This window comes from Solanum stenotomum, chromosome 6 (genome assembly GCF_019186545.1).
Source record: "Solanum stenotomum isolate F172 chromosome 6, ASM1918654v1, whole genome shotgun sequence".
Classification (NCBI taxonomy): Eukaryota; Viridiplantae; Streptophyta; class Magnoliopsida; order Solanales; family Solanaceae; genus Solanum; species Solanum stenotomum.
Window position 1 is genome coordinate 54,234,488 of NC_064287.1, and position 24,917 is coordinate 54,259,404.

The following is a 24,917-nucleotide window of genomic DNA, read 5'->3' on the forward strand; positions in this document are numbered from 1 at the left end:
ATATGAGATAACTTATCCCATCACTATGATATAAATGGTGGGATAAATTATCCCAAACATGATAACCAAACAAGATAAGAAAAAATTATCCCATCACTATTATTTTTTATCCCTCACACCAAACGATCCCTAAAAGACAGATAATATAGATTGGAAATATCTGTTCAGAGATGAAGATTTCTTAAGCAAATGATTCAAGAAACTGCTCAACTTTTCGAGTAACATGGTAATTCATAAAACTTTGCTCTTTCTGGTTGAATCATTTCAGCTTTGAGTTCTTCTGCAAAGACACAAATCTTTGCACTAAATATGTTTTACAATGAGAAAGGAATGAGCCCAGAAAACAAAACGTGCTCGCGTTAACTGTTTTATCTCTGTTTTCTTTCCAATAATGCATCACACAGACGAAGGGCGTCTGCATTGTATTGAACATTATGTACTCTTACAACATTGGCACCATTCAGAACCCCTGTGGTCACAGCAGCAACAGTTGCTGGATCTCGTTTATCTGCAGCAGGACGAGCACAGACATCGCCTAGGAACCTCTTTCTTGATGGTCCAATCAATAAAGGGGCATGAGAAAAAGCCAAGCTCCTCCTAGCAATCTCAGCTCGAATGGTTGTCAAACCAGTTAGAATATCCAAATTATGTTCAGTGTTCTTGGAGAATCCGATTCCAGGGTCAATTATCAACCTCCAAGCAGGAATACCGGCTAACTCTGCTTCCTTGAGCCTCTCGTAAAGTTCAAATGCTACATCCTTACAAACATCGTTGTATTGCAAGTTCTCGGGGTTTTGCATTGAAGATGGATCACCTCTCATATGCATTGCTATGTAGGGAACTCGAAGTGCTGCAACAACACTGTACATGCTGGAATCCAAACGTCCACCAGATACATCATTTACAAGATGAACACCCTTTTTCACTGCTTCTGAAGCAACTTCTGAATAGAAGGTATCCACAGATAAAAGCTTCCCTTCAGCCTCGGGTATCTTTGTGACAGCCTCGATGACAGGAATTAGCCTATCTAGTTCTTCTTCAACGGATATCTTTGAAGCATTAGGGCGTGTGGATTGTGCACCAAAATCTATCATATCTGCACCTTCTGAAAGCATCAAACGAACCTGAGAAACTGCTGCTTCTACGGATATATACTTCCCTCCATCGCTAAAGCTATCGGGGGTCAAGTTAAGAATACCCATAAGGGAGGTTTTCAATGACCAGTCCTGTAGGTGGTTTCCTACTGGTAATACTCTTTTCATCCCATTTCTCCCCACGAGAGATTCACCTCCTAGTTTTTCCCACAACTCGAAAAGATCACTTGAATGTTTCGAAAATGAATGCCAACTTGCAACTGTATCGTTATCTATGTCTGAACCGAGTAGATCAATCAAAGGTGCTACCACAAATGGTCTCTCCCAGATTCTTTCATGTGGAACATCAAGTATCTCAGAATGAATCTTGAACTTCCCATAAAACAGAATATCCAAGTCAATAGGTCTAGGACCATATCTAATCCCATTTGTACGACCCATGTCCTTCTCAATCTTCTTGAGTGCTCTCAACAACTCGTGAGGCCCTAGTTTCGTGACACCTCTAACAGCAGAATTCAAAAACTGAGGTTGATCAGTTACATAAGCAGGCGCTGTCTCATATAAGCAAGCATGCCTGGTAATCTGTATACCTGATTGCTTCATTAGGTGCAGTGCTTCATCAAAATTATGAAGTCTGTTTCCAACATTACTTCCCAAAGCAATTATCACTTCCTGCTCTGGGGAATGAACTTCCACCACATAATCCGGGGATGAATGGATAGAGCAAATGCCCGGTGCTGCAAAACAAGATTGAAAAAGAATATCAATCAATCAATCACTACGTGTCTACGCCTTAATCCTAAAACTAGTTGAGTGTCAGCTCTATGAATCCTCTGTGTCACAGTCAAACCTCTCTATAACATCACCATTTGTCTAAATATTGTTTGGCTGCTATGTGAAATGATACATAATGTTATTACAGAGGATGAATGACTGTATTAAGGTCCATTTTATCTCAATTTTTAATATTCAAAATGAATATTTTAGAGAAACGGCTTCTACATCCATCAAGATTCAACAAAACTCCTCAATCAAATGTTGAAATGGAAGCTTAAACCCATCAAAACAGCTCAAAATCTCAAAGATAAACTTCATACATTATCCAAAGCAAAATCAGAAACACGACGTCGTAATTCTTTAGAAAAAACAATAATTTTGTACAAAATGTATCCACCTTACCCTTCCCCGCAGAGGTAGAGAGACTGTTTCCGAATAACCAGCAGCTCAACTCAAGTAACTCATAACAAAGCAACTTTAAAAAATAACACAGATACACAAAGCAGACATAGTAAATAATAAGAATATCCTTACATAGCATTCAGAAAAAAGAACAGTAACACCAAATATTCCATTAATGCCACTAATTGCAAATACCAATTACATCAGAACCTCATAAAGATTGAAACTTTATCACTGATAGAGCACAAAAAAGATTGGGAAAACGCAAAAAAGAGGGAAAAAGGGGCTTGAAGTTACCATAACACGATTTCTTGGATGTTTTGAACCCAAATTTTTTGGGCAGTAAACGCCTGATGACATTCATTTCAACAATGATACAAAAACTCAATGAAGATAATGATGTTAATGGCTCTGTAGTATTCCAAGATTCACAAAAATGGAAGTAATCTTCAGAATTATCATATTATGAACATACAAAAATACAGTAAAATGGGATCTTGGAAACAGATTAGATACCCTTTTTGTTGAACAGAACATAATACAAATGCAAAGCCTAAAACATACCTAGTGGCAGTTTGTTAAATTCTAATACACACTAGGGACATTCTAGTCATAAAAAAATGTCTTTAGGTATATAAATAATAATTATTCAGAATAATGAAATAATTATTTTATTAAATTTAAAAAGAAAAAAAAATAATTTTTTTGTTCCCTCAAAAACCCAAATCCCAAAACCCCTCTCCTCATCCGGTTTTTCTTTACTACTTCACAGTGACCTTGAAGGTGTAAAACCCCAGTACCCATTTTTGGGTCTTCAGGGTTGTAAAGATTGAATCTTTAAGTTCTTTTTACTATGGCTGCTCTCTCTTTCAGCTTTTTTTCTACACTCTCCAGGTTCTTTTTACTCAATTCTTTAAGTTTTTTTTGTCTTTCTCATATGTTCTTTCATTTATTGTTTAGTGTCATTTGGTTTACCTGTGAAAAACATGATACAAGAAACAGAAAATTAGTATAAAACTTCTAAAGGTGTCACCTTTGCAACTATCTTGTGTGTGGATGACATTTTTTTGTGGTGAAATTTGGGAAGTGAAGTTGAATTTTTGTGTCCATGCTTTCATGTACTGTTAGTTTTGACAGCAAGTTGAATTTCATCCATTTATTATTTGATTTTAGTTAATGCATAGAGTTGCTCTTTTGGTGAATATTTGCTGAAATGCAAAGGGATAGAGGACAGTAAATAAAGGATTCAAAAAATATAATAATAATCTTATGGCAAGAAAATTCAACAATTTATATATATGTTTAAGTCTAAAAGAAATTCATTTTTCTCTATTTACATAGTATGATTTTCAATGAATTTATCTTTGTCTTGGTTATCGTATTTTTTTTTTTTGATGACAAGGGAAACCCGCAGCCGCTACCCTTTGGGTGCGCACAGGGTAAAACCCCCGCTCCTATGCAATAACTCACAAACCACATAGGAGAGGTAACGGTTATCGTATTATCTTCTTTGTTGCTACTGCTCTCTTCTACATTATTTTCATCATGTCTTGCTTCACTACTGTATTTCCTTTCCGTACTTGTTTTGATATGCTTTTACTTGAACTGAGGGTGTATCGGAAACAACCTCTCTATCTTCACAAGGCAGGGGTAAGGCTGCGTACACACCGCCCTCCCTAGACCTCGCTTGTGGGATACACAGGTTATCTTGTTGATGTAATATTTAACCCCCTTGCACTCCTCTGCCTCTAACCCCTGCCTGCACAAAGGGGTGGAGCCAGCATGTCTTTAGGGGGGTCATCCGATCCCCCTTCGGCAGAAAATATTACTATATATATATGGTTAAAATTATTTTTTAGATATATATAATAGATGTCGAACCCCCTTAGACTAGTTCGTATGTTTACTCCTTCGAATTTTGAACCCCCTTATTGGAAATCCTGGCTCCGCCACTGCCTGCACTAGCCTAGTGCATGGGGTAATCCCTTTTCATTAGTGGATAGTTGGATTTGGAGCAAAACCATTTCGTTCACCGGAAACCAGAACAAACTCATTGACTTTAAAGTTACTAACTTTTAAATGAAAAGTCAATATGTATGCAAAGAGGATGTTTGTCTTGATTGCAATATGAGTGTCAAATGGAGGTTCAATTTCTTTGCTTTTCTGTATGCATCTTAGATTTTCTGACCTCAAACATGGAGGAAATTTGAAGGATAATTACTGCTGAAACTAAAATATGTTTCAAACAGGAAGAGGATAATACTAAGATTCTATCTTTCTCTAATATGCAGGCAGCATCTGCATTGGAACTTTTACCCAACTATGAAAGTAATGCAACTTCAAGATCTTAAACTTAAAAATAAATGGGTTCTTATGGCAGTCTCGAAAGAAGGAACTCCAGAGGGTATAACTGAGGAATTATCGGAGACAGAGGTGGTTGGTTCTGGGAAAAAGACTGGCAGGACATCAAAACGAGCTCCAGTTTCATCTAGGCGAAAGAAAGTGGTTGAGCCTTCGGATGATGATCCTGTGAATGATGAGGAAGCGGAAAATACTTCAGGGTCAGTTGAAGAACCCAAAAAAATCCGGAGACGAACCCGAAAGAAAAAAGAAACAGTGGAGAGTTCATATGGTGATTCCATATCCAATGTGGAGGGTAATGTCACTGATGAAGAAGCTGTAACAGAACCAGAATCAAGTGGGAAACCAAAGAAAACCCGACGAACCCGGAAGAAAAAAGAGACAGTGGAGAGCTCATTTGAGGATTTCATGTTAGGTGTGGAGGGCAATGTGACAGATGAGGAAGGCTTACCAACTTCAGGGTCAAGTGAAGAGCCCATAGAAAAACGAAAACGAACTTCAAAGAAAGGTAAAACCTATTTATCTTCCTCATCATTGAGCACTTGTGCTCTCTTTATATTTGGCAAGTTTCAGAAGTTTGAATCGCAAATCTCTCTCTGCATAATTTGCAGCTGCTTCTAGCTCTAGTAGCCTGGAGAAAGAACCAACGCAGAAGGCCACAAGGGGGAGGAGGAAGAAGGTTAGTAATTTAGAGGATGAAGGTAGCCAGACAGAACTTAGTGATATTGAAGAAGAGCTACATGTTGCAAATGTTGATGCCGATAATGAGGAAGAACTGGACTTCGATATAGATGTTGGAGAGGATATTAGCTTCACATATGGATGGCCACCCCTTGTATGTTGCTTTGGTGCAGCACAACATGCATTTGTTCCTTCAGGGAGGCCATCCAATAGACTTGTAGACCATGAATGGCATGAAAGAATGAAAGATGTAATGTGGGATCCTGAAAAGTTTATCAGGGCTCCAGGGGGATGTTCAAGTAATGTTGCTGTGGCTCTTGCGAGCTTGGGAGGTAAAGTTGCCTTCATGGGGAAACTTGGTGATGACGATTTTGGTCAGTCCTTGGTATATTTTATGAACATCAACAAAGTTCAAACACGATCAGTTCGCCTTGACAGTAAAAGAGCAACTGCCATTACACATATGAAGATAGGTAAGAGAGGGGGCTTGAGGATGACTACCACCAAACCATGTGCTGAGGATTCTTTATTGAAGTCTGAGATCAATATAGATGTCCTTAAGGAGGTGAGAATCTGAAAGAACCTAGTTTTATTTGGAAATGTGAAAAGATTAATATTATAGTTTTCCTTTTGGGTGTGAAAGTTCCCCGACAGGTTTTTTTGTGGAGTTTACAAGTACGGAAGTCATTATTGACATAATTCTTAATATTGCATAATCTTAGTGGGATCATAAAACAAGTTACATATTACTTTTTCTTTTTATTTTTGAATTCATTTTGTATGTTCTGTTAGTACTAAGTTGTTTCCATTTGTTCTAATATGTCACACAGGCAAAAATGTTTTACTTCAATACATTCTCATTGCTTGACCCAAATATGAGATTAACCACATTACGGGCAACAAAGATTTCGAAGAAGCTCGGAGGGGTTGTCTTTTATGATCTCAACCTTCCATCTCCACTATGGGAATCAGGTGAAAAAGCCAAAACATTCATACAAAAAGCATGGAATCTTGCAGATATCATAGAGGTCACGAAACAAGAGTTGGAGTTTCTATGTGGAATAGAACCCTCCGAGAAGTTTGACACCAAGGATAATGACAGGTCTAAGTTCACTCACTATCCACCAGAAGTAATTGCTCCACTTTGGCATGAAAATTTAAAGATTTTGTTCGTGACTAATGGGACTTCTAAGATTCATTACTACACCAAGGAGCATAATGGTTCTGTTCTAGGGTTGGAAGATGTGCCTCTGAGCCCTTATACTTCTGATATGTCTGCATCTGGAGATGGCATTATTGCAGGTAAAAGAATGACCACCTTCTGTATATTCATAATTTGTTCCTTTAAAAGCTTCCTCATTAGAGACGATGGAGCCTGGTATGTGATGCATTTATGGCTTTTGACTAATACCTGCAATATTTATACCAATTGGTAACTTGGCATCTTTACCATTTATTTTGAGATATATTTACTTAACTTTGGATCAATAGATAGCGGTAAGGTAACGACTTAACATTGAATGAAGTCATGCCACATCTGAACAGGTGATGGTTTCCTTCCAAGTTTTGGCAGGCCAACGGATATCTTTAGTAGTTCATTTAGATTCTCATTGTTACTACTCAAATGTTGCTTACTTATCATGCTAGACATTTGTTGTATCTCTACCTATTAGATTGGATTGTTTCCTCGGAAGAATAAATAATTTTCGTTGGTGTTATAGGGTCTTCTCGACTTAAATTCTGTTAAAACTTTTGTTCAGGTATCATTAGAATGCTGACAGTTCAGCCTCATCTTATGACTGATAAAGGTTACTTGGAGCGAACTTTGAAGTATGCTATTAGCTGTGGTGTAGTAGATCAATGGCTACAGGCGAGGAGATTAGGGTATCCTCCTAAAGAAGGTATGGAAGATGACGTGGTCCCAGACGACCATGGCATAAGGTCAGTAACAGAGAGGGAATACAGAACACTGGTGCCTGTAAGTTGATGGTTTATATGCTTGTAGCCCATTATGCTTGTGTTGCCATGAAATGCTAGATGCTGTCTCCCTTTGAAAGTTGAAAGTCTTGGTTGTTGGAAATGATTCTTTCTGGCATCACTGTGATTGTAGCTGTAACTGCTTGTACACGATTTTTTTTCGAGTTTTGGTACATCGTGGTATCGGAGAAATCATACAGAGGGAAATACGTCAGTAATTCCATTTCCCTAGGCTTTCTTGATGTAACATTTGTACTATTTTTTTTGACATATTGGAGAAATTTAGATCATTTACCAGCATAAAAATGCATTGCATTTGTTGTGTATCACAGACCAATATCATATCATCTCCTTTTTGTTATTCCTGAATGCACTTGTTAGAGCTTGAGCCCTTTTTTTGACCCTCTGGTCTCTGGAGCCCGTTGGACCGACTACTCCGAATTCACGCCTGAGGAGGTCCACTATGGGGAGTGGGGTGGGGTATCAAGGATGACTCCATTTTCAAAGTTCTAATCCGAGTTCTCTGATTAGAAGTGAATGAGCTTCTATCATCCCACCACAATCAAAGTTTGAAGAATTCTCTTAATATCAGTTTCTCTAAAGGCATAATACATAAATAAACACTCCAACTTTGAGAGTGTACACTATAACACCTCAACTTGGTCTCAACTTGCAACTAAATACGTCCCCATCATAACACTTCAAAACTTGGTCTCAACTTGCAACTAAATACGTCCCCATCATATGTCTCGTGGACATCGATGCTGGCGTGACACATAAATCTTGGAGCAATAAACATGTTAAATTCAACATTCCTCTTGTTGTACACAATGTAAATTGCTAGAGTTGACAAAGAAACTAGCAAGTTTAAAAATGAGATTCTAGTAAAGGATCCAATTTTATTGCCATCTTCCCCAACAAACACACTTCTCAAACCCCACCTCAGAAGAGAGGACTGCAGGTGGAAGATTACCTATTCCAACAGAACAAAAAGTTCCATATTTTCTTCTCAAACAAGAAAAGGGTGTCAAAAATTTGAAAAAAAAGAGGGGAAGATCAAAAGAAAAAGACTTGATGAAAGATGAGAATGAACTAAGTTGCATATGCCTTTGCTACATACACCATCATACATTTTTGAAAGCCTGGCCCTACTCGGAAAATTTTGCGCCGTCAAGTTTTGAGGCAGCTGCCTTGTCCAGAAACCAAACCAAATTCCCTTTAGTTGGCTGGACCATTTTTGCAGGCAACGTCGGGCAGTCAGGACCAGCATCATCAATTGCCGAATGAACGGCCTCTGCTTTGCTGGTTCCAGTCACAACTATAGCCACATTGGACGCGGAGTTGATAACTGGCAAAGTGAAAGTAATCCTCTCTGGAGGGGGCTTTGGTGAGTCGGTGAGAAACGTTACCCACTCTTCTTTCTCATCAAGTATGGAGTGATTAGGGAAAAGAGATGCAACATGTCCATCTGGTCCCATTCCCAGAAGGATGAGGTCAAACTTGGGGCAGTCACTGATGTCAGAAACGCTGATTACACGAGTCCTCACAAGCTGTCGAATAACAAACTCATAGTCTTCAGCAGCTTTCTCTGCTGAGACCGTGTCGTTAATGGAATGTACATGGCTTGGAACAATAGGCACCTGAAACATAAAAACACAATAGATATGAGAAATGCAAGACAAGACAACTTTGGAAATTAAGATCAGTACCAAAAGATCACATTAGAATATCAAGATTTCGTTTTGTTTAATAAGTTGGTTATTAAGCTTTATAATTGCACTTATATTGTGAAGCATCTGTATTACAGGTAATATGATCTCGAAAAACTTAAACAATTATCGTGTAAGGTTTCGATAAATATAGAAAAAACACGATAAAACAATAATAAGGTTTCAAGTAAAATAATTTTCCAGTCAGCAAGTTTACATCAAAGTAAACCTATAGGCCATGACAGCATGACAGATCTACAAAACATCAGTAAGCTTGAAGCAAATGAAACTGAAGAGAAGTGTTGCTTGTACTGCCGAGAAGTTTTAAATCAATCACTTCAGGCCAGCAGCCAGGTAGATGGTCTTAGAATGACCTCGAGTTAGTATTTCAACCACTTCGGGATCCTGAGAACCCATAGTGCGCGACTACAACTGAACATTGTAAGGAACTGAAGCCAGCATAAAATTATCTTGTATGACTGACAGTTTACTATGTTCACTGTGAATTCAGCTTTATATGCATCCTCAGTTAGTCGATGAGCTTAGTTCAAAGGAAATAGCTACAGATCCCCAAACACAAGCATTTACACCGTACATCCATTGATGTCAAAGCATCAACATATTACACATACCATAATTTTTTGAACCTCCATATTATCTTGCCTCCGAAGAACCAAAAACGAAAAGAAGTCCATAGACTCTTGAGAATTTAACTGAACACAGCTATCTACCACATCTTAGAGAGTCCTGATTTGTTTTCTTTTTGCCCGATCCCTGTCCATACGAACTCTGACCCCCCACCCCCACCTATTCCTCCAGTCACCCCTTCAAAGAAAATTACCACTGCTAAGTCACAAATTACATGTGGATGGATGAACACAAGCAACAATGCAACATACATAAAAAGATAATATCAACAAGTACATTTGACTGGTCTTTAGCATAAGGATTAAGCCAAAATTAGTTTTACAACAGCCTGGATGCCTCCCTTCATATTTGAGATGTCACCATATACAGAGAGGAAACTATCTAATTCTTCCACCTCGACGTTGTACAATTCTGTATTATACAGCTGAAAGATAGTATCTTTATGATAAACTGAATCAACCGAAAAGAGGATAACCTCATTAGAGGTTTATTTTAGAGAACACTTGACAAAAGTGCATGTTGTCATCAAGGATCATAAAGCGAAATAGGGAGAGTCATCGTTACAACTAAGATTTGTATCAATAATCCCATTAATAGTGCATTAACATAAATATGACATGTAAATTAACAGTATGCAAGATGATCATGTAAAAATTATCTACCTTGGACAAAAGTCCATCCTTAGCAAGCTTGTAATTACTGTCAGCATGATTTTTCGCCACCACACGTTCGTCCACCCAAAATATATACCACTTAGCCCAATCAACAGTTTTGCTATAAGGAGCTTCACATAGTTTTCTGCTTTCCATGGATTTTCAAACCAATTGACTACCTCATAGAGAAGGGAAACAAAAACATTTGAACAGGAAAATACAACACACTTACATACCCCATCAAACTGATGAGGGAGCCACCAGATAAAGCAATAGCAAATACCCCCCTCTCCTTCACAGAAGCCTCCGATAATTCTGCAATATAATCTGCCAAATCGGTGTTGAGTTCGTCCAAATACTCATAAATCCTCACCTCTCTTCCATCTTTATTAGCCCCAGAAAGAGCCATCCTTATTTAGAGGATGTTAGATAACACTTCTCTACTGCACAAATCATAACATAGCAAAGTAACAAGTCAACTACAACTGAGAAAAGAAAGAAGTCTTAACAATTCCACAATGCTCATTTAGCATGAAACAAAACACAAATTCTACAATTGCACAATCTGAAGAAAAGTCAAGGGGAAAAATTATGGCTTCCTTTTGGTTAAACAACAACAACACAGGTAAGGCCTGGAAAAGGTAGAATGTACGCAGTAGGTAGAGAGGTTGTTTAGACCCTCGACTCAAGGAAAAACATATCAAAGCAGATCGAAAATCATGACAAAATACTATAGAAAGCATTATGAGAAAAAAATAAAATAAAGGAACAGTAACTACATCAAAAATGAGAATTCAACAGCAACTGCACCACATGTACTCCTTGAACATCACATAGTCGAAAAAAAAAAACTGATCTTTGACATTTGCAAAAACCGCTTCCCCCCAGCCCCCCACACCAAAAAGAAAGAACAAGCAAAACCAGTAGTCAAATTCTGAAATTAGAAACTCAATAATCAAGAACAAATGAGACTAACCAATTCAAACTCATAATTCAAGGTTCAGAAATCAAACAGACTAGTGCATGATCACTTCTTCTTTATAATTGGGGTAAGGGAAGAGGATTACAGAGTAGAGAATCGAATCCTCGCCAACAAGGTAAAAGTTCATACAGTCAACCAACTATGCTACTAAGATGATCACTTACACAAACATCAAAAGGGGGAAAAGGGGACAAAAAAAAAAGAACTAAACTTGATCAACAACAAGATCAAAACTCCATATCATTAAATCAAGAACATGCACATGAATAAAATACTCAAACAAACAACACTAAACACAAAACCCCAAATCACAAAAATCATCATCCTCTTCCATTAACAATCTAGAATTTCAAAAAAACCACCAAGTAATCACCAAGAATGTCAAAACTAGAACCCCAAAAGGAAAAAAACACAATCTTGGATTATTATTATTAACATACAATATAATATAGAGAAACATAAAAAAGAGGGGCTCTTACAAAGAAGAAAGAAAATAATGTGTTAGGCCAAAAAAAGGGGAAAAATTGAAGAGGTGAGAAGAAGAGAAGATGGGTATCAGCAATTTCTAAAACATATATAAAGACAACACATACACACACATACAATAAAAATAAAAAGCTAATCTTGAAACATTTTTTTTTTACTGAATACAACATGAATTTTGCTACCATGAACCCATCAGAAGTCTCGATTTTGAGCTCGTTATACGAATTTAAATTAATCAAACTTTAATATATATATAAAAAAAGGGACTTTACCTGGTGGGATACCACTGATGGTGACAAAAATGTACACAAATTCTAATTTGTTTTGTTTCAATGGATAAAAATGAGAGAGAAAAAGATGAATCATGTTCCTTACCTACTTTAAAAAAAAAAAACAGATACACGAAAAAATAAACCATCTAATGTAAAACTTGTGTCAGGAAAAAAAATAAAATTCTAAGTAAAACAAAAACTTTTCCTAGATCTTCTGCTGTGTTTTTTCTTGCAGTTAAATAAATTCTTAGGTAATTAATTAAGTAATTAATCAACAGCTAATTGAAACATTATTAACATCCTTGCTCTCTTGACATTTTTCACTCGAGATTTGATATTTACCTTTTTGTTGCTTAATTAATTCGAATTCAAATGCTCCATGTTAAAGGTGATTTCGTATCAATGTTCGAGTGGAAAACTTCTACTCATTCCATCGTAACTTTTGATGATATGTATATAAATCTATGAACACACATATATTTTAGCTGAATGTACTAATTCGTAACTAATATGGTGGAATCGTTTAAAATTTCTCCGTTTTTAATTAAAAAAATTAGCATTTAAATTTTAACTTTCTAAGAAACAAGAAATTTCTTATAAAGAATACTTTTTTTAATAAATCTTATACCAGTATCGTGAATATCAAATATAAGATGATTATAGCAAAATAAAAAAATATTGCTTAACTATTTACTTTTTAAGGAAAACAGAAATTTTTTGTGATTATCCTTTTGTGGGAGAGAAAAAATAATTCTTGATAGGAAACACTTCAATTTGTAATTTGGCAAGTGTATGATTTAAATTTTAGCTTTTTTTTAATCTTAGTTGGTGGGATTCTTTATATATTATTTTAATTTTATTTCTCATCTTAATTAACCTTATCTTTCCTTTTTAATTATCTCTAATCTCTCCATCTTTAACTTTATCTTTTTCTTAAATAAAAATAAAAATAAAATAAAATAAATTCAATCCAATTGGCTGTCTCCCTAAAACCAGCTATTTGTCTCTTTTTACTATATTAAGCCATCTGTATATATTGTACTTTCTCTCCATTAAATATTTGTGGTCCCAATTAGTTCATAAATTAAATAAATCTCACATGTAATGCTTGATTACTTGAGAAGTTAGCTGATAATACAGATTATCATATTGTTAATCCAAATAAATAATAGGCTAATTGAGTTACAACGCGTATCATTAAAGTATATTGTGAGATGAATCAGATCTTTCTTTATTTAGAACGATGAGTTTAAATGTTGATTAGATAATTGACTTTTAAATTTAATCGTATACATATTTGATGGGGCTTTCAAACACAAATAATCGGTTTGAGCATAATATATTGATTTCAAGTAGAATCGTTGTCGAATTTCTACATTCGTAACTACCTTCGTGAAGCATGAGAATATAGATTAATCAAATTAGTTAACTTTGAATATATATATATATATATATATATATAAAAGCATATTGGTTATCAAAAAGATTAGCTCATGGTGGGTAATACATATTCAAAGATCAATGTAAATACAACTAAATGAATCATTAAATAATGTATATTAAACCAATCATGCACCTTTTTAGATAGTTAGCATGCTTTTCTATAATGGGGTTTTGAATATATCTCTTAGTCACAATTTATTTGGCATTGTTTTGATTTAACACAAATTTTAAAAATAAAAGAAGACTTTTAAAACTTATAGTCTAAATAAATTTTTAATATTTATATGAACAAATCATAAATCATTCCACTAAGAATAAAAAGAAAAAATTAAGATTAAATTCTGACATTTTTTTTAGACGATTTAACAAAAAAAATGTGTCACATAAGTTATGACAGAGAAAATAATATAAAAATGTATATATGTCTACGTCAAATTAATACACTTTATCATGATTAAGCTATAAAATAAGATGAGAATGCACATTTATTAACTATAGTTAGCCTATACTCCTTCAACGTCAAAATAATGAAAAGAGTAAAAAATAAAATGAAACATATACATAATGCCATTATTAATTTGATGTAACCATTTTACGATACAAGTAAATATGTATTATGTAAGAATCCACTTTGTTTTTTTTCTCTTGAATTATTCAATTTTCCTTAGAACCAAACTTCATGTCAACTTTTTTTTTATGCTCTAATATTAAAGAAATTATTTCAGCCATCATTTTCTTCTCTAACCTCCACCATCATTAAAAAGAAAAAAAATAAGAGTGAGAAATAATGAACACATTATCAAAAAAGTTTTTGGAATCTACAAGCAATCATATTTTTTCAAACAACAATGGAAAGATAGTATAGAGTTTTTTTCTCAACTAATTAGAAACCCCACAATATTACAAATCAACACTTCCTACCCCATTTCAAGAATCCTTTTTTTTTTTTTTTACTTTGATCATCAAAAATAATCTATGGTCTATTAAAAACAGTGTTTTAATTTCATAAATATAAAAGTATGATCTGCAATTCTGAGTACATCTAATCCTCTTCAAATTTTAATTGTGAGATTATACTACGTTATTATTATTGTTAATCATTCATATATAATTTTTTTCTAAATTTAATTTGATCCACGAATATCTAAGGTAGAAAATGAAAAAGAAAGGATAAAATTAAATTTTTACACCTAAGTAATATAAAATGATGTTGAAACGACAGTTCAAAGTAAATCTTGATATAGGATGACCTCAACTCCACTTTGAGGCTGAGCTAGAAGTTAATATATGAGTTCGATCGAACTTAGTACGCAATAGTTTAATTTTTGTATATATTTATATTAAGAACTCTGTGCATTGTCGGGTCTATTTCTGGAAGTGGCCCTTCAATGTGATTTTTTTTTATTCCTAAGACTCAAATTCAAGCTTTTTAATTAAGAATAAGAGAATCTCAACCATCACACCACAATTCATATCGGTTAAATTCTCAATTTTAAGAATCTAACATTATCAATCCTATATATTTTTTATTTTTATTTTTGGTTGGATGGGGCCTTTGGATTGTTTACTTCATTTGGAAAACAAAACATGAGACATGACCAAAATCTTTAGGCTTGTGATATGTTTCCTATATGATTCTAAACATTGACAAGAAAATAATTGAACTTATACCATACACCTCATTATCATTATCTATTAATTTCATATCTCTATTGCATAATTCTATCAACAAATAATTATGAAACCCTCAAATTATAGGAATATTTTTTAAATATTTTTTCCCTTTAGTTTCCCCATTTACAAGTTTTCTACTATGACATCATTGAAAAGAAATTTTGTGTTCTTTAATGTCAACCTTTTGCTCAATTGATTTTGAACCATCAATTACTAGGAGTGAGAATAACCTAATTAATATTATTTTGGAAATTTTCTAGTGGTCCATATTTAAATTACTAGAACTTTAGGTATCACTTTCCATTTATTTATTAGTTAATGAAAAGGAAAAAAAAATACATTAGTTGATGGTTGACATATATTTGGCATTAAAAATGATTGAAATATATTTATTTGAAAATTTTAAATATGATAAATCAGTTAGAAATATATATTTTCTTTGTCTTTTTTTTTTTTAAAAAAACAATTTCTTTTTGAACCAATAATATTTCAAGAAGATGATATGTTGAATCCAAAATATAATTTGACTACTGATAAGGATGATGAAATCTCAAGTAAGACAATAAGAATAGTTTGAAAAAAAGAATCATTGATAGTGGTAGTTTGAACCAAGTTGCAAAAAATAAATATAATCAAGATAAGGCAAATTTTCTGATGAAAAAATCATTTAACTTTTTGATATATATATATATATATATATATATATATATAAAATTAATTTGGCATTTAAAATTTGTACTTACTGTTTGCAACAAATTTTAAACATATGAAAAATAAATTAACCACACAAATAAATTATGAAAAAACATAAATATTTTATTGATAATAGTGTGGGTACAATTCTGTTCTCCCCTTTGATTCTTCTCTCATATGATGTATCCATGATTCAAGGGTCATTAGTCGCGTATTTCTCGAACTAGAATGATTTAGATTTGACCTCTATATAAATATTATGTGATTTTGCGAAATATTTGAGATGTCTTTTCAAGGGAATATAATACCCTTTATATAGGCATAAGCTAGAGATTAGGGTTATAGTAACTTCCAAGAATTCTAACGGGAATCAAATACATCTTGTAGAATCCCAACTAGAATTGAACACGTCTTTAAGAGTCCCACAAATTTTCAATGTCTACAAATATCCCCTGCTTCAAGGCTTGTCGGAGTGTAGACTTGATGTCGAAACTCAAAGACGAGGCTTGAGGTACTAATTATTCTTCCACATTTGCAGCTTCAGATTTGTAAATTTGATTTATGAGAGAAGAGATGAAGGGCAAATTTGGTCTCACTGGCGTGCCAATTTGTTTGCAACAAATTTTAAACATATAGAAAATAAATCAACCACACAAATAAAATCTGAAGAAACATGAATATTTTATTGATATTAGTGCGGGTACAATTCTGTTCCTCCCTTGATTCTTCCCTCATATGATTTATCCATAATTCAAGGGCCATTAGTGGCGTATTTCTCGAACTAGGATGATTTTGATTTGACTTCTATATAAATATTACATGAATTTGCTAAATATTTGAGATGCCTTCTCAAGGAAATATAGTACCATTCATATAGACATAAGCTAGGGTTTAGGGTTAGAGTAGTCTCCAAGAATTCTAACGGGAATCAAATACATCTTGTAGAATCTCAACTAGAATTGAACACGTCTTTAAGAGTCCCACAAATCTTCAATGTCTACACTCATAGAAATTAAAATCCTTACCGATATTAACATTACTTATCCTTTGTTGCAACAAAGAATAAGTCATTACTACTATTTAGATCGAGACGAATACATGATTTAAAATTTATAGATTATAGATCTATAATCATTTCTGCTTATAAAATTAGATAAAATGTTATTGATTAATTTTATAATGGATCACCCCTACATATAGTGATTTTTGAACTTGAATTTGGGAACTCAATCAATTGTAGGGGTCCATAAAAGGCCCCTTTTAATAGTTTTTTTTTTCCCTTATAAATTAGGCAAATATGCTTGTCTTCTTTTCGATCTTATCCAATCTAATCCATAGTTGTCCTTTTCATTTCATTTATGAAACTATTGAGAATCCAAAGCTTATTAGTCGGACTAATTCAGATTTGTTTTCATAAATTCTTTATTTTTATAAATTGAGTTTGATATTGAGGTCACTTATTAAATTTCTAGTCAAAAACCTCCTAGTCTTGTATCAAAGAGTGACATTTTTTTTATTTTTTGTTGGTATTAATATTCAGAAATATTAATCGAATCAGTGTTTTAAAAAACTCTATTGGGACTCGCCTCGGGGTTCGCCCTAGGGCAGGGCTCTAGCAAAACGCTGTAAGACTCAAGTGTGGGGCTTAGTTCTGTAAGACTTACGCCCTAAGCGCCCGACTGTACTCCCTAAGCACGCCCAACGCCCAATGCTCGAGGCTCACCTAACAGATCTTACATAATTTATGTGTTAAAATCTTTAGTTAACATTGTTAACCCTCATAATTCTTGAATAATTGAATGATACTTAATAATTTTTAATCTATAGAGATAAGAAGATTGCGAATAACTCAAATAACAAGTTTTAGTATCGCATCTTTCCTATATGGTAACACTGTGAAAGTAATTATATATTACGTAACATTTCTTTTAAAAATATGTCGTGAAATTTTACTTTTTCACTTATCATTGGTCTTCATGGTTTTGTTATATGTCTCAAAATTATTATATTTTATTTAGCTATTTGAAAGTAATTTTATTTTTATTCATGATGGAGTGATGTTTTTATTATAATACTAGTAAGGTTATTAATTAGTTTCTTTTAGGGGGTAAATCGTATAGTATGATAAAATAAATATTTTTGAGAAATAATGATTCTTTTATTATTAGAAAGTTAAGATATTAGATTATTTATACTTGTATAATCATGTTAGAACTTTTATTTTCGATTAGTTTATTTAATCATATTTGTAATTATTTCAAATTATTGATTTATTTTTATAATTTTGTGTTATTATATTATTATACTATATTATAAATTAAAAATTTAAAGATCCATAGGGCTTACGCCCCACATCTCGAAGCTTATGCCTCTCCCTATACTAAGTAAAACGCCTCACCTCACGCTCCCGCCTTTTAAAACACTGAATAGAACTAATTCAGATTTATTACCTGTGAAGCTTATAACTAGAAAATGATCCTTATCAAGGGTTTTTTCATTTCAAAAACTCGAACTTGAAACTTCTTAATTTAAATTAAAAGTAAGAGTAGTGGAAACATAATCATTCCATGACACCCTTAATTCAATATATGTTTGATTTATTTTTCTATTTTATCATCAACATGCTGCTCCTACTGCTAGCATAGTCAATGAAATTTCATGTTTTAATGTATTTATCTCAGTTAGGATAAGCCACAACCTTTTTATCCATTTTGTTTTTCTTTTTACATAATATTCACGTTTAATTATTGTGATTTTTAAAAAAAATTTTATTTGATGTTCGGTATTCGTACTGAAAGCTTAACTGAATTTGCTTGATGCATTATAAGGTTTATTTCTGAGAGCAATACTCATAGTATAATTATTTTTCGATGTTTAATATGAGACATTTAATTAATCATTTCATAACAACTTATATTGGTAAAAATAATAAATGAAGAAATAATTGAATTAGAATGGTGGACAAGTCCAAGAAATAGGTACTGGTGGTTGAGCATTTTTGAGTTATTTTGGATCAAATACGGCTCAACAATCAAAATTATGTGGTCCATCTAATAAGTTTTATTTGTCTACCTTGTATATAATAATAATAATAATAATAATAATAATAATAATAATAATAATAATAATATTGTGAGGTTATACGTACCGCACTCCCAACTAATTACAGAAGGTTTTCGTTTTTTTTTTTTTAAAATAATCGATCGAAAGCCATATTATTAAAATATTCATGAGATATCACAAACGAAAAACTAAGAAAATCGCTTAAGTCCTGTAAAATGGTGGAGCTTCACATATTGCTCTCCTAACTCCCTACAGAGGGTTCCGTAAAAGTTTTGTAAAAAATCGTCTAAAAGCCATATCAACAAAATATTCACGGACAAACACATTGGTTTCACGCCAAAATATTCATGGGCTAACACACACGAAAAATTAAGAAAATCGCCTAATTCCTGTAAATTGAATCCTAAATGCCCAAGATTGACTCTAAAAATGGTGAGACTGTACATATTGTTCCCCTAACTTCCTACGGAGGGTTCCGTAATGGTTTTGCAAAGAATTTGTCCGAAAGTCATATCACCAAAATATTCATGGGTTAACACACATGAAGAACTTAGAAAATCACCTAATTCCTGTAAATTGACCTCTAAATGCCCAAAATGGATTCTAAAAATGGTGAGACTATACGTACTTTCTCCCCAACTTCCTACAGACGGTCCCGTAATGATTTCTCAATAAAATCATTAGAAAGTCATATCACCAAAATAATCATGGGTTAACACACAAAAAATTGAGAAAATCGCCTAATTCCTGTAAATTGGCCCCTAAATGCCCAAAATGAACTCTAAAAATGGGGAGACTGTACGTAATGTTCCTCCAACTCCCTATGGAGGGTTACATAATGGTTTTGCAGATAAATCATCCGAAAGTCATTTTACAAAAATATTCATGGACTAACACACATGAAAAATTGAGAAAATATTGCATAACTCCTGTAAAATTAGCCCAAAATACCCAAAATAAACTCTAAAAATAGTGGGATAGTATGTACTGCTTCCCTAACTCCCTATGGAGGTTTCATAATGATTTCTCAAAGAATTCGGCCGAAAGTCATCTCACCAAAATATTCATGGCTAATACACACAAAAAGAGTGAGAAGATTGCCTAATTCCTGTAAATAGGCCCCTAAATGTTCAAAATGAACTCTGAAAATAGTGGGACTATGCTTACTGCTCCCCCAACTACCTACAGAGGTTCCATAATGGTTTCACAAAGAATTTGTTCGGAAGCCACCAAACTATTCATTGACTAACATACACGAAAAATTGCGAAAATTTCTAATTCCTGTAAATTGGCCTTTAAATGCCCAAAATGGATTCTAAAAATGGTGTTAGCCCATGAATATTTTGGTGGTATGACTTCTAATTGATATTTTTGCAAACTTTTACGGAACCCTCCATAGGTAGTTGGGGAGCAGTGCGTACAATCTCACTATATTTTACGACATATTTTGGCATTTAGGGGCTGATTTACAAGAATATGCAATTTTCTCAGTTTTTCGTGTTTGTTAGCACAAACATATTTTGGTGATATAACTTCATCCTTATTCATCATAATATTGAAAAATTGAATAATTACGACTCAAACACTTTAGTCAGCCAGTTTATAAAACATATATACAACATAAGATACACATACTATACATACTTATACATACTTATACATAACATATACACTTATTCAATCATATTAGTAAACTAGTTGATCAAACACTATATATCTGTAACTTTTCCTCGAAAATAATGATAGGAGAATGAATTCAGATTAGTCGATACCCCCAACTAAAAAATAAAAAAGAATGTCCTAAGAAGAATTGAGATAACTTTATTTTTTTGTTTTTTCTCTTTAAATTTGAGTGATAGGGTTGGGTAGCTAATAAATGACTAAAGGAGTGGTCAATTAGTGAAGGAAAAGGAGGTCTATTTTTATTTGAAAATATTGAGAATAAATAACTTGTTGTACGCAGACCTTACCTCAATTCTTATGTAGGTAGAGTGATTGTTTCTAATAGAAACTAAGAGATGTTTGGTCTCAACATATCATCCATCGGCACAAATTTAGCATTGGACCCAATACAACATTCTAATTGGGCTAATATTGTAGATGGTGCATTATGGAAGTTTTTGCACATAGGATCATTCAATCAATGCCATTGTTTATATTTTGACCTCATCAAAAAAAGTATTGTAAAAATAGCCTCCACACAAGAAAATTGGAAGCACACTCATGGTGGTTTCCAAGATGACTTACGGTGATTCGTCATAATTTTTAAGCAAAAAATTCGATGATCAACATGATTTCTTACTTGATATTGACCAAAACTTACCTTAAAATCAAGTTATAGAGCAATGGAATGAGAAAAGATGAAAAGAAGATGGAGGAGAAATTCTAGTGGAAGACCTTTTCCAAAAGAAGAGATGCAAATATATAATAAGATTCATATAGCTAAGTGGTCAAAGTAAGGCCGTGTACAATAGACTTTTGTGGTAACCCTTTACCACATCCCACATACACATCCCACATATAACGAGAGTTTAGTGCAACAGAGTGCCATTCTTATATAGCTAACCTCAAAAACTTATTTGAGATTTGACTCATAGTTAAAAAATTATGACAAATAATTCTTTAGAAGCTTCAATATCATCAAAATTTTATGTCAAAATGTGTATAAGTAACAACAGAGGTCTATACATCAGTACCTTGAGTCCTACAACAATGAGACAGAATTCAGTAATTGAGGTACAAGGTTACCTTCTTAACCATTGCATAAGGCAGTTTTAACCTCCAATCTTTCTGTTTACGGCTTAGCGGCCTTCCTTTGGATGTTGGATCTCTATTCTCCTTCACATCCGCCAACTTCCAGATACAGCTTCCTGATTCTGCATCGATTGATTCCATGAAGAATATTCCATTCTTTTCAACCTTTCTAGAGTTCATTTCTTCTGTATAGCTAACTCTCATAGGCCTATCCTTGAAGCGGGATAAGTCGTCTGGTACTTTTATTAGCCGCTCAGCACCAGGAGACGATACCTTAACATCACAGGAAATAGAGAGCGTTTGCTTCAAAAAGTTAGAAATCATTTCTGTCTTTATAACAACAGAAAGAATACAACATTGTTTCTACAGTTACCTCAAGGGCCAGATCCTCAGGAATTTTCCCTAGTGCACCAGCTTCGTCTAACCTTTTCTTGTATTGGCGGCTAAATTCTTCCATTTCATCCATACTTGGACAGCCAAAACTAATGTAAAGAATATGTCACACTACCTCACAGTAAACAGGATATCAAAAGAACGCGCTTACTAGAACCAAATGAAAATTGCTAAAAAGATATGAACTCCAATTTCAGTTCATTAGAGATTGTTTAACTTGACCAGAAATCATGGTTAAAAGAGGAAAAGGAGGACAGAGGAAAAGTCTTGGTAGGCAAATGTTTACATATCTAAGTATAGCTGACTATATACATGACCTATAAATACCTCTAGTTAAGAGGTCTAGTCCAGTTATTCATCCATCACAAGTTATATAATACACATTCAATTTTGGAACATCCAAAATGTTGACTTGCTTTCACAAATAATACTACTATTTTACACTACTCTCACTTATTGGCATCTTTGTTCTTCCATTGGAATTATAATTTTAAAGACCGGTTACAACAAGAGATTTCAGGCACAACATACACTAGATCATTAATGAAAGAGAAAGAGATGTGAAGTTGTTTTTCATGTACACAGGAAGCCAGTGTTGCAATCAACAACTTACTTATTTGGAAGTTTGTCTAATCTGACATAGATGTACCCATGAGGACTAGTTTTAAATGAATAGAGCTCCATGTCATCACCAAATGGTAGCAGCACATCACGAGCAATTAATAATGCCTGCTCACCCCAAGAGCAACTTTGGAAAACTATTCCTCCTCCATCACCTCCATCGCCAATCTGAATGTTTGAACTGCTAAAATCAAATTGAACATATATATATATCCACAAAAAAAAATGTTACTAACACTCTGAAAGTTCATGTACCTCAGGCTCAACTTCCTCTTCTTCTTCCCATAAATCTATTGGTTCTACATCCTCAATCGTTTCATCTTCAAACATAAACACATAGTGTGACTCTTTGACAGAATATAAATTGATGAATTTGATAAAAAAATCACTAAATTTAATTCAATGAGAATGTCAAACATGTAAAGAGAGAACGCTCTTATAATTCTCAGAGTAAATGAACATTTCCAATTCTTTTTCTTCCATCAGGGAGGATCAATAATGTTCCCAATTAACTTCACCACAAGTCAAACCCAATGGACAATCTACCAGTTGGTGGTGGAGGTACTTTACCAATACTGCTAGCCTCAATGCTAGAGCTAGGTGGAGGGAACAGGGTTCAATTTAATCTCCTTCGTCAAAAAATTATACTGGCATAAATAGGGCGAATATTTCAACGTAAAGAAAAATTCTACTGCAATAATGGGGTTCAAAAGTAGCTTTAAGTCACAAGTTCAAATCCTAGCTGTCACATTCTAGTGTTTTTCTTGCATCTCCTAATATAAATATCTGGCTCAACCATTGGCCAACCTCACTCTTCAACATTTTTATTTGTTGCTTCACCAAATAACAATACAAGACTAAGGGTGTGGCCTAGTGGAAGTGTGAGAGAACCATGAGGTCTCAAGTTCAAATCCTAGCCAAAGGCAAAACTATACAAGCACAACTAGCCTTGTTGGTTAGAGTTAACCGTAACCTGTGTGTTGGAGGTAGCAGGTACCGACTGGAATAGTCAAGCTACACAAGTTGGCCCGAACACCACCCGTATTAAAAACATAACAATATAAGCCTAACAAAATTAATGCATTTTTCAAAACCCCTATCATGGAAAGATATTAACTTTCATATGGGTAAGTCAAAACTTAGTTTTCTTGAAAACAAAATGCAAGCACAAGTAAGGCTGACTTGGCATATATATACGAATATATGACATCTTCATCATTGTTTATATAATAGAATAATACACAAGGCTCATCTTAGCTAGCATAGTCGAGATGCCCGCAAGCAGGCTCGGGCACCACTGGTACTAAAGAAAACATAACAACATAAGCCATACAAAATAGATGCATTTTTTCTTCAAAATCCCTACCAAGGAAAGATGTTAGCTTTCATATGGGTAAGTCATAACTTGGTTTTCTTGAAAACAAAATTCAAGCACAACTAAGGCTAGCTTGGCCTCTATATATATTTGTATGCAATAACTTCATCATTGTTTCTACATAACACGGAAGGATCACCCCAGCATAAAAAATGAGCTACCACAATTTAAAGCACTACACAAACAAAACATCAAACACCTAATAAGAGAAATGTGATTCTTGAAAGCAAGGCCATTTTGTAAACCATTTCCATTGAAATAACACGTAAGGCTCAACTAAGCATAAAAAATGAGCTACTACAATTTAAAAGCACCACACAAACAAAACATCAAACACCTACTATGCAATTCAACAGAAACACAAAAACAAAATGAAACAAACAGAGCATACAGTGAAGTGGGTCGTTTCCATTTCTCTCTGGGGTGATTTCTTCAGAAGAATTGATGCTCAAACACCGAAGAGGTAAAACTGAAATGTGATTCTTGAAAAAAGGACCATTTTTTAAACCATTAGGAAGATTGTGTAGAGCTTGTTTTTGTTGTATAATTGTAAGGAAACGATGGTTATGGTGATAGAGAGGTGTAGGGAAAAATGGGTTTCGCAAAAAAAAGTTGAATTTGCTACTAAGCCTACTTATCATCATCTTCTTCGTCTGAGCTGTGGGCTTTGTTATGGCTACCAATTATCTTTCAGTTGCCCTTTTGTCTCCTATTTATGACTTGCCAAATTTTCAAAATATCTATTGTGCATTTTTTTTTTATTTACATGTCTTTTTTAAGAAAAATTACTAAAAAGGATTTTGACTATTAGAAACAAAATTGGATGATATGAGCATGTGAAGAGAAGTATTAGAGAGAG

The 24,917-nt window shown here is 33.8% G+C and overlaps 4 protein-coding genes across 4 annotated transcripts; 1 reads left to right on the forward strand and 3 right to left on the reverse strand.

Moving 5' to 3' along the window:
* Positions 1-271: 271 nt before the first annotated feature.
* Positions 272-2,816, reverse strand: LOC125868319 (folate synthesis bifunctional protein, mitochondrial). The gene is made up of 2 exons (XM_049548975.1): positions 2,571-2,816; positions 272-1,831 (listed from the first exon to the last, which is right to left on the reverse strand). Exons 1-2 carry the CDS (start codon positions 2,635-2,637, stop codon positions 369-371), a joined length of 1,530 nt encoding a protein of 509 aa, XP_049404932.1. The 5' UTR covers positions 2,638-2,816; the 3' UTR covers positions 272-368.
* Positions 2,817-2,979: 163 nt separating this feature from the next.
* LOC125867809 (fructokinase-like 2, chloroplastic) lies at positions 2,980-7,641 on the forward strand. Its single transcript, XM_049548389.1, has 5 exons — positions 2,980-3,167; positions 4,565-5,142; positions 5,246-5,880; positions 6,146-6,617; positions 7,076-7,641. The coding sequence occupies exons 1-5, from the start codon at positions 3,127-3,129 to the stop codon at positions 7,300-7,302; spliced, it is 1,953 nt and encodes a 650-aa protein (XP_049404346.1). The 5' UTR covers positions 2,980-3,126; the 3' UTR covers positions 7,303-7,641.
* A 530-nt stretch (positions 7,642-8,171) lies between these two features.
* On the reverse strand, positions 8,172-11,896 carry LOC125867000 (probable 6-phosphogluconolactonase 1). Its single transcript, XM_049547410.1, has 4 exons — positions 11,764-11,896; positions 10,539-10,745; positions 10,312-10,447; positions 8,172-8,932 (listed from the first exon to the last, which is right to left on the reverse strand). The coding sequence occupies exons 2-4, from the start codon at positions 10,709-10,711 to the stop codon at positions 8,441-8,443; spliced, it is 801 nt and encodes a 266-aa protein (XP_049403367.1). The 5' UTR covers positions 10,712-10,745; positions 11,764-11,896; the 3' UTR covers positions 8,172-8,440.
* A 9,685-nt stretch (positions 11,897-21,581) lies between these two features.
* LOC125869153 (uncharacterized) lies at positions 21,582-24,758 on the reverse strand. The gene is made up of 5 exons (XM_049549714.1): positions 24,450-24,758; positions 22,939-23,003; positions 22,676-22,851; positions 22,043-22,151; positions 21,582-21,942 (listed from the first exon to the last, which is right to left on the reverse strand). Exons 1-5 carry the CDS (start codon positions 24,700-24,702, stop codon positions 21,640-21,642), a joined length of 906 nt encoding a protein of 301 aa, XP_049405671.1. The 5' UTR covers positions 24,703-24,758; the 3' UTR covers positions 21,582-21,639.
* Between the last annotated feature and the right edge of the window lie 159 nt (positions 24,759-24,917).

What these genes read in the sequence shown, in the direction of transcription:
- LOC125868319 (XM_049548975.1), bottom strand. Translation starts at nt 2,637, where the DNA reads ATGAATGTCATCAGGCGTTTACTGCCCAAAAAATTTGGGTTCAAAACA. An exon ending in ATCCAAGAAATCGTGTTATG is followed by an intron (nt 1,832 to 2,570) that starts GTAACTTCAAGC and finishes CTTGTTTTGCAG; the next exon opens with CACCGGGCATTTGCTCTATC.
- LOC125867000 (XM_049547410.1), bottom strand. Translation starts at nt 10,711, where the DNA reads ATGGCTCTTTCTGGGGCTAATAAAGATGGAAGAGAGGTGAGGATTTAT. An exon ending in TCCCTCATCAGTTTGATGGG is followed by an intron (nt 10,448 to 10,538) that starts GTATGTAAGTGT and finishes CATGGAAAGCAG; the next exon opens with AAAACTATGTGAAGCTCCTT. An exon ending in AGGATGGACTTTTGTCCAAG is followed by an intron (nt 8,933 to 10,311) that starts GTAGATAATTTT and finishes TTTATGTTTCAG; the next exon opens with GTGCCTATTGTTCCAAGCCA.
- LOC125867809 (XM_049548389.1), top strand. Translation starts at nt 3,127, where the DNA reads ATGGCTGCTCTCTCTTTCAGCTTTTTTTCTACACTCTCCAG. An exon ending in ATATAGATGTCCTTAAGGAG is followed by an intron (nt 5,881 to 6,145) that starts GTGAGAATCTGA and finishes TATGTCACACAG; the next exon opens with GCAAAAATGTTTTACTTCAA. An exon ending in TGGAGATGGCATTATTGCAG is followed by an intron (nt 6,618 to 7,075) that starts GTAAAAGAATGA and finishes ACTTTTGTTCAG; the next exon opens with GTATCATTAGAATGCTGACA.
- LOC125869153 (XM_049549714.1), bottom strand. Translation starts at nt 24,702, where the DNA reads ATGATGATAAGTAGGCTTAGTAGCAAATTCAACTTTTTTTTGCGAAAC. An exon ending in TGGAAACGACCCACTTCACT is followed by an intron (nt 23,004 to 24,449) that starts GTATGCTCTGTT and finishes TTATGTTTGAAG; the next exon opens with ATGAAACGATTGAGGATGTA. An exon ending in AAGAGGAAGTTGAGCCTGAG is followed by an intron (nt 22,852 to 22,938) that starts GTACATGAACTT and finishes TCAAACATTCAG; the next exon opens with ATTGGCGATGGAGGTGATGG.